The sequence below is a fragment of the Hypanus sabinus genome, chromosome 2 (genome assembly GCF_030144855.1).
Source record: "Hypanus sabinus isolate sHypSab1 chromosome 2, sHypSab1.hap1, whole genome shotgun sequence".
In the NCBI taxonomy this organism is placed as follows: Eukaryota; Metazoa; Chordata; class Chondrichthyes; order Myliobatiformes; family Dasyatidae; genus Hypanus; species Hypanus sabinus.
Genome location: NC_082707.1, coordinates 111,150,599 through 111,166,426, shown reverse-complemented (window position 1 = coordinate 111,166,426; position 15,828 = coordinate 111,150,599). Strand labels below are relative to the sequence as shown.

The following is a 15,828-nucleotide window of genomic DNA, read 5'->3' as shown; positions in this document are numbered from 1 at the left end:
ATATACTCTGATTATAATATCTCTTCTCACTACTGCTATCAGGAAGAATTTGCAGGAGCCTCAGGACTCACAGAACAAAGTTCAGGAACAGTTTTTACCCCTCAACCATCAGACTCCTGAACCAGAGGGGATAACTTCACTTGCCCCATCACTGAAATATTTCCACACCTGTACACATTTTCAAGGACTCTTCATCTCATGTTCTTAATATTTATTATTTATTTGTTTATTTATTTATTTTTGTGCTTGCACAATTATTGTCTTTTCCACACTGGCTGCACACACAAACTGGTGTGGTCTTTCATCAATTCTATTATTATTCTATTATGGATTTATTGAATATGCCCACAAGAAAATGAATCACGGGGTAATACATGATGACATATCTGTACTTTGATAATAAATTTATGTTGAACTTTGAAGGTCTTTAGGATAAAGACTATGCAAGATATAAACAGAAATTTGATAGGAAGCAAACAAGAAAATTATATACGAGTATCAGCCACGGTTTGGTGATTCATTGAAACTCTGCTAGCATGGATCACTTGTGCATGTTTACCGGCTCATTTTAGCAGGGCACTTCAGAGTTACAATCAAAAGCATTTTGCCCACAAAATCACTATGTGCACATCTGGGGTGGGGCGGGGGAAACAAAGAATAGACCACGGGCCGAGTGGTCTCACAACTCACATTCAACACGTCAGCTAGACCAAGGAATGCAGTGATGTGGGTCAATTGTGTACTTCAGTAAGGGGAAGTCGGGGACCATGTGCCAGTCCTCATGAGGGGTCTGCAGTAGAATGAGTGTGCAGCTTCAAATTCCTGGGCATGAACATTACAGAGGATTTAAGTGCCAGGTCAAATTGGAAAGATCAGGTATGGGCCATATTGAGGAGATGGGTCCTGGGCCTGAGAGCATATTCAAGCAGCAGGGTCTGGGCCTGAAGTGGTACTACCCAGGTCCGAGGGCAAGGAACAGCCCAATGTTCAGCCAATTTAAGCGCCAGACAAGATTGAGCAGGTCAGAGTGTTAGGGTAGGAGTGAGAAATAGGCTGGTTTCCATCTTGCTGCTCCACAAGATTTACTTGTCTCTGATGGTGAGGATGTGGATGTGGTGAGAGGACCTACAAGTACTTGGGGGCGCAGCTGGATGACAGACTTGAGCGGAGCATCAACACAGAGGCTGTGTACGAGAACAGTCAGAGCTGCCTCCACTTCCTGAGGAGACTGAGGTCCTTTGGAGTATGCAAACCTGTTCTTCACATGTTCTACCAGTCTGTTGTTGCCAGTGCAATCTTCTATGCGGTGGTGTGCTGGAGCAATGGCACCAACACAACTGATGCCAACAGGCTCAATGGACTGATTAGAAAGGCTGGCGCTGTTATAGGAGTCAAACTGGACACACTGGAGGCTGTGGCAGAACAAAGGACCCTACGGAAAATCCTGGCAATTCTGGATAACGTTTCTCACCCTCTACATGCCACCTTGGCTGTTCAGAGGAGCACTTTTAGTAATAGACTAAGATAACAGTGCTTCTCCAAAGAACACTATACGAGGCCATGAGACTCTATAATGAGTCATCCTATAGCCGGGGATGCGATGACCCCCTCCTGTTAGATTGTTATTAGCCTCTGCTCACCACACCCTGCTATCGCGGACGTCCTGTACAATAACACCTAGGACATGTTGATTTCTCATTGCTACCATTTGGGAGGAGGAACCCATATCAATGAATCCACATCAAAGCACCTTCTTTCCTTCTACCATCAGATTTCTGAATGGTCCACACCTTTATTAATGTTACCTTGTTACTCCTTTCTTTCGTAATTAGTAGTAATTTTATGTCTTTGCACCTGCTTTGTTAATCCAACCTCAAATCAAGAATGGAAACAGAGATAGAGTGTAGATCTGAAAGATTGCATTGCAATACAAGAAAACAATGATGAGAAACTTTTAATAAATAATTAAATCTGAATATATGCAAGTTTAAACTTGTAGTTTAAATTTCATAAACAATCATCACTAATCACTTAGCAACACACAAAGCACTGGAAGAACTCAGCTGTATTTATGGAGAGAAATGGACAGTCAATATCTTGGATCAAGGACTAAATGCATTCCAGAATAAAGATCTCAACCCAAAACATCAACTGTTTATCTCTTTCCAGAAATGCTCCTGGCTCACTGAGTTTCTCCAGCACTTCTTGCATTGCTCCAAATTCCAGTATCTGCAGTATCTTGAGTCAATCACTCTTTCAGTCAGGGAACTACAATACTATTTGTCTAAACATATACATTAGATTTGTTTTATATCTACTAGATTCACAAAGAAAAACAAAATGTTTTGCTAATCAGGTAGTATCTGTGGAGAGAGTAAACCAGGGACACATTCTACCTCAATTCCCATTCCTCACAACTCTGATGATGGAACCAAGAAATAAAAATATTAACTCTGTTTCACTCTCTCCATGAATGCCGCCTGACCTACTGAGCATCTCCAGCGCTCTCCAGCATCTGCAGTAGTTTCCTGCTAAATTATAGCCTTCATGCACTTCAATACAGAGCCAGACAGAATCTCCTCTGCACCCTTTCTATGGTTTCCACGTCCTTCCTATAGTGAGGCAACCAGAAATGAGCAAAGTACTCCAAGTGGGGTCTGACCAAGATCCTATATAGCTGTAACATTACCTCTTGGCTCTTAAACTCAATCCCACAACTGATGAAGGTCAATGCACCGTATATTTTCTTAACCCCAGAGTCAACCTGCACAGCAGCTTTGTGTGTCCTACGGACTCGGACCCAAGATCCCTCTGATCCTCCACACTGACAAGTGTCTTACACCATATTCTGCCATCATATTTGACCTACCAAAATGAGCCACTTCACACTTATCTGGGTTGAACTCCATCTGCCACTTCTCAGCCCTCTGAAAGCCCTCCAAACTATTCACAATACCCCTAACCTTTGTGTCATCAGCAAATTTACTAACCCATCCCTCCACTTCCTATCCAGGTCATTTATAAAAATCACAAAGAGTCGGGGTTCCAGAACAGATCCCTGAGGCACACCACTGGTCACTGGCCTCCATGCAGAATATGACCCATCGACAACCACTCTTTGCCTTCTGTGGACAAGACAGTTCTGGATCCACAAAGCAATGTCCCCTTGGATCCCATGCCTCCTTACTTTCTCAATAAATCTTGCATGGGGTACCTTATCAAATGCCTTGCTGAATTCCATATACACTACATCGACTGCTCTTCCTTCATCAATGTGTTTAGTCACATCCTCAAAAAATTCAATCACGCTCATAAGGCACGACCTGCCTTTGACAAAGCCATGCTGATTATTCTTAATCATATTATGCCTCTCCAAATGTTCATAAATCCTGCCTCTCAGGATCTTTTCCATCAACTTACCAACCACTGAAGTAAGACTCACTGGTCTATAATTTCCTGGGTTATCTCTACTCCTTTTCTTGAATAAGGGAACAACATCTGCAACTCTCCAATCCTCTGGAACCTCTCCCATTCCCATTGATGATGCAAAGATCATTGCCAGAGGCTCAGCAATCTCCTCCCTCACCTTCCACAATAGCCTGGGGTACATTTCGACCAGTCTGAGATTTGTCCAATTTTAAGCTTTCCAAAGTCTCCAGCACATCCTCTTTCTTAATATCTACATGCTCAAGCTTTTCAGTCTGCTGCAAGTCATCACTACAATCGCCAAAGTCCTTTTCCATAGTGAATATTGAAGCAAAGCATTCATTAAGTACCTCTGCTATTTCCTCCGGTTCCATACACACTTTTCCACTGTCACACTTGATTGGTCCTATTCTCTCACGTCTTATCCTCTTACACTTCACATACTTGTAGAATGCCTTGGGGATTTTCTGCTTGCTAAGGGCTTCTCATGGCCCCTTCTGGCTCTCCTAATTTCATGCTTAAACACCTTCCTGCTAGCCTTATAATTTTCTAGATCTTTATCATTACCTAGTTTTTTAAACCTTTCGTAAGCTTTTTTTTTCTTCTTGACTAGATTTTCAACAGCCTTTGTGCACCAAGGTTCCTGTACCCAACCATCCTTTCCCTGTCTCATTGGAACGTACACATGCAGTACGCCACACAAATATCCCCTGAACATTTGCCACATTTTCTGCTGTACATTTCCCTGAGAACATCTGTTCCCAATTTATGCTTCCAAGTTCCAGCCTGATAGCCTCATATTTCCCCTTACTCCAATTAAACGTTTTCCTAACTTGTCTTTTCCTATCCCTCTCCAATGCTATGGTAAAGGAGATAGAATTGCGATCACTATCTCCAAAATGCTCTCCCACTGAGAGACCTGACACCTGACTAGGTTCATTTCCCAACACCAGATCAAGTACAGCCTCTCCTCTTGTAGGCTTATCTACATATTGTGTCAAGAAACCTTCCTGAACACACCTAACAAACTCCACCCCATCTAAACCCCTTGCTCTAGGGAGATGCCAATCAATACTTGAGAAATTAAAATCTCCCATCATGACAACCCTGTTATTCATGCTCCATTCCAGAATCTGTCTCCCTATCTGCTCCTCGATGTCCCTGTTACTATTGGGTGGTCTATTAAAAAACACCCAGTAGAGTTATTGACCCCTCCCTATTTCTAACTTCCACCCACAGAGACTCAGTAGACAATCTCTCCATGACCCTCTTTTTCTGCAGCTGTGACACCATCTCTGCTACCTCCCTCCCTGTCCTTTCTGAAACATCTAAAGCCTGGCACTCTAAGTAGCCATTCCTGCCCCTGAGCCATCCAAGTCTCTGTAATGGCCACAACATCACAGTTCCAAGTACTGATCTACGCTCTGAGCTCATCCGCTTTGTTCATGACGCTTCTCGCATTAAAATAGACACATCTCAAACCATTGGTCTGAGAGTATCCCATCTCTATCAGCTGCCTATCCTACCCCTCACGCTGTCTCCAAGCTTTCTCTATTTGTGAGCCAACCGCCCCTTCCTCCATCTCTTTGGTTCTGTTTCCACCCCCCAGCAATTCTAGTTTAAGCTCTCCCCAATAGCCTTAGCAAACCTCCCCGCCAGGATGTTGGTCCCCCTGGGATTCAAGTGCAACCCGTCTTTTTTGTACCGTTCACACCTGCCCCAGAAGAGGTCCCAATGATACAGAAATCTGAATCTCTGCCCCCTACTCCAATCCCTCAGCCGTGCATTTATCCTCCACCTCACTCTAATCCTATACTCACATGGCACAGGCAGTAATCCTGAGATTACTACCTTTGCGGTCCTGCTTCTCAACTTCCTTCCTAACTCCCTGTAGTCTTTTTTCAGGACCTTCTCCCTATTCTGCCCATGTCATTAGTACCAATATGTACCACGATCTCTGGCTGTTTACCTTCCCACTCCAGGATATCATGGACAAGATCAGAAGCATCCCAGTCCCTGGCACCTGGGAGGCAAACTACCATCCACGTTTCTTTCCTGCATCTACAGAATCGCCTGTCTGACCCCCTAACTATCGAGTCCCCTATCACTGCTGCCATTCTCTTCCTTTCCCTACCCTTCTGAGCCACAGGACCAGACTCTGTGCCAGAGGTGCAGCCACGGTCGCTTCCCCCAGGTAGGCTGTTCCCCCCCCCCCCCCTCCAACAGTACTCAAACAGGAATACTTATTGTTAAGGGAGACAGCCACAGGGGTACTCTCTAGTATCTGCCTCTTGCCCTTCCCTCTCCTGACTTTTACCCACTTCTCTGTCTCCCGAGGCCCTGGTGTGACTACTTGACTGTAGCCCCTCTATTACCTCCTCACTTTCCCTGACCACACGAAGGTCATCGAGCTGCACCTCCAGTTGCCTAACCCGGTCCCTAAGGAGCTGCAGCTCAAATCACCTGGTGCAGATGTGGCCGTCTGGGGAGCTGGGGGTCTCCCGGATTTCCCACATCTGACACCCAGTACAGACACACAGACATACTTCCTGTTTCTATTCCTCACAGGTAACTTACCTCACCTCAACCCATTATCACCAAAGCCCTACCACTCTGCCTCAGATCACTCCGTCGATGACCGCTCTGCTAGGAAGCGGCTCCCTTTTATGCCTGAACCCTCCCTGCTATTTAACTCATGACTGATGCTCCAGTTATAGCCGCTGATAGGCCACGTACAATTGTCCATTGATTAGACTAGGATTAAATCAGGGGCTGTTCAAGCGTCAGAAGAACCGATCCTGTGTGTATCTAAAAAAGTAAATGTTCAATAAACAAATCAATTAAATCCACTACAAGAGTTGCCGTGTTTTTGTCGCCAACATAGCATGCCCACATTTCACTAATCCGAACTGTATGCCTTTGGAATGTGGGAGGAGCACCAGGAGGAGACCTGCAGTCACAGGGAGAACATACAAACTCCTTACAGACAGCATCGGGAACTAAGTCCCAACCAGTGATCATTAGCACTGTAAAGCAATAGACTATTGCTACACTGCTGTGCCACGCAAGGTGAGGGGCAAGAGTTAAAATGGAGCTGAAAGGCAACTTCTTCACACAGGGAGTGTGTATATGGAGTGAAGGAAGCAGCAGAGCTGGGTACGATAACAACAGACTGCAGACGCTAACATCTGGATCAACAAACAACTTGCTGGAGAACTCAGCAGGTCAAGCAGCATCTATGGGGTTGAAAGGAATTGTCAGTGTTTTAGTCGAAACCTCGCATCAGGGCATTTAAAAGACTTTTGGACGGGTACATAGATAGCAACTGTTTAGAGGATATAGGCCAAATACTGGCAAATGGGATAGGCAACTTGGCCAGGACTGAGCAATTGCCATCCTGTGTAACTCTAAGCAAATAGGGAAAGGTATGCTAATTATCTTTTCACCCTCTTTGCAAAAGCAGGGTGTTGTGCAATTTAGCCTTACTTGTGTGAGAAATTCCCCTTTCTGACACAAGGTTGATATTAGGCATGAGCACCACAGGTACTGTATAAATCACTGCATTAAATGCCCGTGCATAAGATGAAGTGAAACTATTCTCAACCGCTGTTCCCAAAACTTTCCTAGCACCTCATGCAGAGCATGTCCTCAACCCCCCACCCCCCCAACATCACCCGATTCAACAGATTCACAACCTTCTGGCTGAAAAAATTCCTCCTCATCTCAGTTTTAAATGGACACCCCTTTATTCTGGGACTATACCTCAGATTGTAGACTCTCCTACATTCTCTCTATGTGCACTTTATCCAGACTTTTCGGTATCCTCATGAAGGGTCTCAACACAAAACGCCAACTGTTTATTCCTCTCCATAGATGCTGCCTAACCTGCTGAGTTCCTCCAGCATTTTGTGTGTGTTGCCCTTTCAATATCCAATAGGTTTCAATGCGATGTCCGTCCCCCGTCCCCCCCCACACACACACACACACACACCCTTTTGAACTGCATCAGATACAAGTGTGGAGACATCAAACGTCCTGCTGTTAAGCCTTTCATTCCAGGGATCTTTCTTGTGAACCCCTGGACCCACTCCAAGGCCAGCACATCCTTCCGTAGTTACAGAGGCCAAGATTGCTCATGAAATTCCATATGTGGTCTTAAAATCTTCAATAGTTCATATTGCTTTCCTTTCCTAGTCATCTCCAAGACTTTATGGATCCCTTGGACAATAAGATGTTCTCTAGACTCTACCTCATCCTGGCCATGCACCTTCTGGCTGCCTGGACTGCAATTTCACTCTAATGAGATCACTCTCCCCAGCTACTATCTCATGTACCGTGGTTACCAATTCCATGTGATCTGATTACATATTATAGGTAGCGTGATCTGATTAGGTGAAATGCAAATCAAAGCTTCCCACTGTACCTGTGCCATTAAGAACCAATTTGCTATCTTGGTTGGTGTGACCCATTTCCATGTGGCCTCTATAGCCCCAAGTCAGGGATTCACAGACCCCTGGTTGTGGGTGGCAGTCCACAGCATAAAGGTTGGGAGCCGCTGTTCTTGGACATTCCTTGAATATATCACTTTGTGGAAACTTAATTGGACTTTCTGGATTCCTGCTATTTCCCAGCTTTCGTCTGATCCCTATACAGACAGGCAGGCCTTAATTTCACCCTTTCACCACCATGGCCTCTTCCTAGTTTGAGGCACCTAAGGAGTCAGGGATATAGGCCCATGTGCAGCATTAACCAGCATCATTGGTGGGTCAAATTGGTAAATCAGTTCATTATTGTCCCAATTACCCAGTTATAGTGTAAAAAGACAGTTGCGCACGCCATCCAGACAGGTCCTCAGATCGGTACGTTGAGGCAGCGTGGATGTTTCTCTCACCCTTGCCTATCATCGGAGTCAGCGAGCTGGCTCCTCTACCCCGAAAATTGCTCCCTTCGCTCAGAGCCCCGCCTCTACCCACTTTTAGTAACCTGGCTTAATATCAAATCGATTTCTCAGCCGTCCGAACATGATGGTAATTTTCTGGTTGGTAACACATCTGTGAATAGACACACTTCAATTCAGCTCTTGTCACCTCATCAGTTTCGAAAATGCACAGAGGAGACGCAAAAGCTCAGAGACTGTACTCTCCAGAGCGCTCTCGACGGTGAATGTCTGGCCGTTTGCACACAGCACAAGGCCAACCTCCAAACCCGTACTGACCACAAACCCCAGTACAGACCACAAACCCCAGTACAGACCACAAAGCCCAGTACAGACCACAAAGCCCAGTACAGACCACAAAGCCCAGTACAGACCACAAAGCCCAGTACAGACCACAAAGCCCAGTACAGACCACAAAGCCAAGGCCAACCTCCAAACCCGTACTGACCACAAACCCCAGTACAGACCACAAACCCCAGTACAGACCACAAACCCCAGTACAGACCACAAACCCCAGTACAGACCACAAATCCCAGTACAGACCACAAACCCCAGTACAGACCACAAAGCCCAGTACAGACCACAAAGCCCAGTACAGACCACAAAGCCCAGTACAGACCACAAAGCCCAGTACAGACCACAAACCCCAGTACAGACCACAAAACCCAGTACAGACCACTAAACCCCAGTACAGACCACTAAACCCCAGTACAGACCACAAAGCCAAGGCCAACCTCCAAACCCGTACTGACCACAAACCCCAGTACAGACCACAAAGCCCAGTACAGATCACAAAGCCCAGTACAGATCACAAAGCCCAGTACAGATCACAAAGCCCAGTACAGATCACAAAGCCCAGTACAGACCACAAAGCCCAGTACAGACCACAAAGCCCAGTACAGACCACAAAGCCCAGTACAGACCACAAAGCCCAGTACAGACCACAAAGCCCAGTACAGACCACAAAGCCCAGTACAGACCACAAAGCCCAGTACAGACCACAAAACCCAGAACAGACCACAAAACCCAGTACAGACCACAAAACCCAGAACAGATCACAAAGCCCAGTACAGATCACAAAACCCAGTACAGATCACAAAGCCCAGTACAGACCACAAAGCCCAGTACAGACCACAAAACCCAGAACAGATCACAAAGCCCAGTACAGATCACAAAACCCAGAACAGATCACAAAGCCCAGTACAGACCACAAAACCCAGTACAGACCACAAAACCCAGTACAGACCACAAAGCCCAGTACAGATCACAAAGCCCAGTACAGACCACAAAGCCCAGTACAGATCACAAAGCCCAGTACAGATCACAAAGCCCAGTACAGACCACAAAGCCCAGTACAGACCACAAAGCCCAGTACAGACCACAAAGCCCAGTACAGACCACAAAGCCCAGTACAGACCACAAAGCCCAGTACAGACCACAAAACCCAGAACAGACCACAAAACCCAGTACAGACCACAAAACCCAGTACAGACCACAAAACCCAGAACAGATCACAAAGCCCAGTACAGATCACAAAACCCAGTACAGATCACAAAGCCCAGTACAGACCACAAAGCCCAGTACAGACCACAAAACCCAGAACAGATCACAAAGCCCAGTACAGATCACAAAACCCAGAACAGATCACAAAGCCCAGTACAGACCACAAAACCCAGTACAGATAACAAAGCCCAGTACAGACCACAAAGCCCAGTACAGACCACAAAGCCCAGTACAGACCACAAAGCCCAGTACAGATCACAAAGCCCAGTACAGATCACAAAGCCCAGTACAGATCACAAAGCCCAGTACAGATCACAAAGCCCAGTACAGATCACAAAGCCCAGTACAGATCACAAAGCCCAGTACAGATCACAAAGCCCAGTACAGATCACAAAGCCCAGTACAGACCACAAAACCCAGTACAGACCACAAAACCCAGTACAGATCACAAAGCTCAGTACAGACCACAAAACCCAGTACAGACCACAAAACCCAGTACAGACCACAAAACCCAGTACAGATCACAAAGCCCAGTACAGATCACAAAGCCCAGTACAGATCACAAAGCCCAGTACAGATCACAAAGCCCAGTACAGATCACAAAGCCCAGTACAGATCACAAAGCCCAGTACAGATCACAAAGCCCAGTACAGACCACAAAACCCAGTACAGACCACAAAACCCAGTACAGATCACAAAGCTCAGTACTGACCACAAAACCCAGTACAGACCACAAAACCCAGTACAGACCACAAAACCCAGTACAGACCACAAAGCCCAGTACAGATCACAAAGCCCAGTACAGACCACAAAGCCCAGTACAGACCACAAAGCCCAGTACAGACCACAAAGCCCAGTACAGACCACAAAGCCCAGTACAGATCACAAAGCCCAGTACAGATCACAAAGCCCAGTACAGATCACAAAGCCCAGTACAGATCACAAAGCCCAGTACAGATCACAAAGCCCAGTACAGATCACAAAGCCCAGTACAGATCACAAAGCCCAGTACAGACCACAAAACCCAGTACAGATCACAAAACCCAGTACAGATCACAAAGCTCAGTACAGACCACAAAACCCAGTACAGACCACAAAACCCAGTACAGACCACAAAACCCAGTACAGACCACAAAACCCAGTACAGATCACAAAGCCCAGTACAGATCACAAAGCCCAGTACAGATCACAAAACCCAGTACAGATCACAAAGCCCAGTACAGATCACAAAGCCCAGTACAGACCACAAAACCCAGTACAGATCACAAAGCCCAGTACAGATCACAAAGCCCAGTACAGACCACAAAACCCAGTACAGATCACAAAACCCAGTACAGATCACAAAGCCCAGTACAGACCACAAAGCCCAGTACAGACCACAAAACCCAGTACAGACCACAAAACCCAGTACAGACCACAAAACCCAGTACAGACCACAAAGCCCAGTACAGACCACAAAGCCCAGTACAGACCACAAAGCCCAGTACAGACCACAAAGCCCAGTACAGACCACAAAGCCCAGTACAGACCACAAAACCCAGTACAGACCACAAAACCCAGTACAGACCACAAAACCCAGTACAGACCACAAAACCCAGTACAGATCACAAAACCCAGTACAGACCACAAAGCCCAGTACAGACCACAAAGCCCAGTACAGACCACAAAGCCCAGTACAGACCACAAAGCCCAGTACAGATCACAAAGCCCAGTACAGACCACAAAGCCCAGTACAGATCACAAAGCCCAGTACAGACCACAAAGCCCAGTACAGACCACAAAACCCAGTACAGACCACAAAACCCAGTACAGATCACAAAACCCAGTACAGATCACAAAACCCAGTACAGATCACAAAGCCCAGTACAGATCACAAAGCCCAGTACAGATCACAAAACCCAGTACAGACCACTAAACCCAGTACAGACCACAAAACCCAGTACAGACCACAAAACCCAGTACAGATCACAAAGCCCAGTACAGATCACAAAACCCAGTACAGATCACAAAACCCAGTACAGACCACTAAACCCAGTACAGACCACAAAACCCAGTACAGACCACAAAACCCAGTACAGATCACAAAACCCAGTACAGACCACAAAGCCCAGTACAGATCACTAAACCCAGTACAGACCACAAAGCCCAGTACAGACCACAAAACCCAGTACAGATCACAAAGCCCAGTACAGACCACAAAGCCCAGTACAGACCACAAAACCCAGTACAGACCACAAAACCCAGTACAGACCACAAAACCCAGTACAGATCACAAAACCCGTACTGACCACAAAACCCAGTACTGACCACAAAACCCGTACTGACCACAAAGCCCAGTACTGACCACAAAACCCAGTACAGACCACAAAACCCAGTACAGACCACAAAGCCCAGTACAGACCACAAAACCCAGTACAGACCACAAAGCCCAGTACAGACCACAAAACCCAGTACAGACCACAAAACCCAGTACAGACCACAAAGCCCAGTACAGACCACAAAGCCCAGTACAGACCACAAAGCCCAGTACAGACCACAAAACCCAGTACAGACCACAAAACCCAGTACAGACCACAAAACCCAGTACAGACCACAAAACCCAGTACAGATCACAAAACCCAGTACAGACCACAAAACCCAGTACAGACCACAAAGCCCAGTACAGATCACAAAACCCAGTACAGACCACAAAACCCAGTACTGACCACAAAACCCAGTACAGATCACAAAACCCAGTACAGATCACAAAACCCAGTACAGATCACAAAACCCAGTACAGACCACAAAGCCCAGTACAGACCACTAAACCCCAGTACAGATCACAAAGCCCAGTACAGACCACTAAACCCCAGTACAGATCACAAAACCCAGTACAGACCACAAAACCCAGTACAGACCACAAAACCCAGTACTGACCACAAAACCCAGTACAGACCACAAAACCCAGTACAGACCACAAAGCCCAGTACAGACCACTAAACCCCAGTACAGATCACAAAGCCCAGTACAGACCACAAAACCCAGTACAGACCACAAAACCCAGTACAGACCACAAAGCCCAGTACAGACCACAAAGCCCAGTACAGACCACAAAACCCAGTACAGACCACAAAACCCAGTACAGACCACAAAACCCAGTACAGACCACAAAGCCCAGTACAGACCACAAAACCCAGTACAGACCACAAAGCCCAGTACAGACCACTAAACCCCAGTACAGACCACAAAGCCCAGTACAGACCACAAACCCCAGTACAGACCACAAAACCCAGAACAGATCACAAAACCCAGAACAGACCACAAAACCCGTACTGTGCGCACCGGCTACACATGCTGCGTGGGAACCGCTTTCAACAACACACCGCCGTTAAATTCAAATAGTAAAATATGCCGCCGCGGTAACTCAGCAAGTCTGACAGCGTCCACAGCAGGTCATGAACAGTCGACGCTTCGGGCCGAGACCCTTCATCAGGGTTGCTGAGTTCCTCCACATTTTGTTGATCAAGATTTCCAGAATTTGCAGAATCCGTGTCCTGAATTGCGACGGGACGTGTGCAAGTGCAGCGGCAACTGTTTGTATTATGCACAGATACCCGATTTGCAACATAATACATGTGTCGCCTCTGTGCTTCGTAATTACCGCCAGGTTGGCGGGTCTCCCTCTCACACCCCTCGCCCTCCCATCCCCGTCTCGGCCCGCCCGATCCAACACTCATGCTGATACACTGAAGCAGAATCGCCACAGGCGCATTACGCCGCCGGAGACAACAAAGAAAGATGAGAACGAAAAATCAGCAAAGCTTAGAAATAAGAGCATTAAACAAGATGAATGAGACAAAAAACAAAAGATATGGTAGTCAGTGCAGAGAGGGATGAGAGAGAATGGATGGGGGTAGAGAGAGAGGATGGGTGGGGGGTTAGAGAGAGGATGGGTGGGGGGTTGGAGAGAGAGGATGGGTGCGGGGTTGGGGAGAGAGGATGGGTGCGGGGTTGGGGAGAGAGGATGGGTGCGGGGTTGGGGAGAGAGGATGGGTGCGGGGTTGGGGAGAGAGGATGGGTGGGGAGTTGGGGAGAGAGGATGGGTGGGGAGTTGGGGAGAGAGGATGGGTGGGGAGTTGGGGAGAGAGGATGGGTGGGGGTAGAGAGAGAATGGGTGGGGGTAGAGAGAATGGGTGGGGGTAGAGAGAATGGGTGGGGGTAGAGAGAGGATGGGTGAGGGTGGAGAGAGAGGATGGGTGGGGGTGGAGAGAGAGGATGGGTGGGGGTGGAGAGAGAGGATGGGTGGGGGTGGTGAGAGTGGATGGGTGGGGGGTTAGAGAGAGGATGGGTGGGGGTGATGGTGGGGGTGGAGAGAGTTGAGGATGGGTGGGGGGGTTAGAGAGAGGATGGGTGGGGGGTTAGAGAGAGGATGGGTGGGGAGTTAGAGAGGATGGGTGGAGGTTAGAGAGAGGATGGGTGGAGGTTAGAGAGAGGATGGGTGGGGGGTTAGAGAGAGGATGGGTGGGGGGTTAGAGAGAGGATGGGTGGGGAGTTAGACAGAGGATGGGTGGGGAGTTAGACAGAGGATGGGTGGGGAGTTAGACAGAGGATGGGTGGGGGGTTAGAGAGAGGATGGGTGGGGGGTTAGAGAGAGGATGGGTGGGGGGTTAGAGAGAGGATAGGTGGGGAGTTAGAGAGGTAATGGACCGGGGGTATAGAGGCAATGGATGGAGGGGAGGGATAACAGTCAGGAGAGAATGAGTGGGCCTCATTGTGAGAACAGAATAGAAGGGGACAGGGACGGAGATATGGGAAAGGGACAGAGAGGAGAGAGGGGGTGTTTGTGGGGAGAGAGCGGGGACGGTGGAGAGAGAGAAGGTTGTTGGTAGGGAGAGAAACGGACGGTGGGGAGAGTAGGGGGCGCTGGAGAGATAGGGGTGTTGGTGGGGAGAGGAATGATGGGGAGATAGGGGGAACGGAGGGAGAGCGGTGGAGGAAAAAAGGAACCACTGGGATGGTTGATGCTCCCTCCCCTGCAGCACCCCCACTGCCGATACACTCACCGCCTGCCTGCCGCCGGCGACCTGCCCGGAGTGCAGGGGCTGCCGCTGGTACAGGGGCTCCCCGGGGCCGTGCACTGCTGGACGGGGCTTGCCCCCTTGCCACAGATAGTAGAACAAACCGAGGATCCAGGCAACTGTGAGCAGGGCGGCGGCGTTCACCCGCACCCTTCGCATCGTGGGCTGGGCGCTCCTGCCCCTCGCACCCTGGTCGGCACAGCACCGCCGCAGACACAGCCGTGCTGGCGTCCGCCGGGTCCTAACGCGCGCTTTTGCAGCACTTAAATGCATTCTCACAATCCTGCTGCATGACACCGCAGCTGAGGTCACGTCTCTATAAAGTGCCATTATTCTTTAACCATCCTAATGTCCTGCACCATTCGTAGCGGAATCCCTCTCCCTTCATTCCTAATGAATCCCTGTTCCTCGATTCCGAATCCAGTCGCAGTGTACTTTCAACCCATTCCTAATCCCTCTCAAACGAGAGAAATCTGGAGATGCTGGAAATCCCAGCCACACACACAAAATGCTGAAGGAACTCAGCAGGCCAGGCAGCATCTATGGAAAAGAGGGCCGTCGACGTTTCTGGCCGAGGTGCTGAGTTCCTCCAGCATTTTGTGTGCGTTGCCTAACCCATCCCAATGTCTTTTCTCCATTCCCAGTGAATCCCAGTGAATCCCCATCGCTCCATCCAGCCGCTTCGTTCCCAATGAATTCCTGCCTCTGCACTACATTCCCAAACCATCCACATAAATGATCACTCCATTTTCAGTAGATTCCCGTCCTCTGCTGCACTCTCAGCCCTTCCCGATGTCTTCCTCTTTCACCCCGTGCCTACTGATTACAGTGCGCTTCCTCGAGTGCACGCCTCATGTTGACTTGAGGATGAATGTGCATCACTGCCAGGATGATGATGGAAAAGCG

At 48.0% G+C, this 15,828-nt stretch overlaps 1 protein-coding gene across 1 annotated transcript in view; it reads right to left on the bottom strand.

Annotated features, from left to right (window-relative positions):
- Positions 1 to 15,124, bottom strand: part of galnt16 (UDP-N-acetyl-alpha-D-galactosamine:polypeptide N-acetylgalactosaminyltransferase 16) — a 306,525-nt gene extending 291,401 nt beyond the window's left edge. The window contains exon 1 of the mRNA XM_059952055.1: positions 14,908 to 15,124. Within this exon, the coding sequence (XP_059808038.1) occupies positions 14,908 to 15,081 (174 nt within the window). The 5' untranslated portion in view covers positions 15,082 to 15,124. The remainder of the gene's footprint in view (positions 1 to 14,907) is intronic.
- Between the last annotated feature and the right edge of the window lie 704 nt (positions 15,125 to 15,828).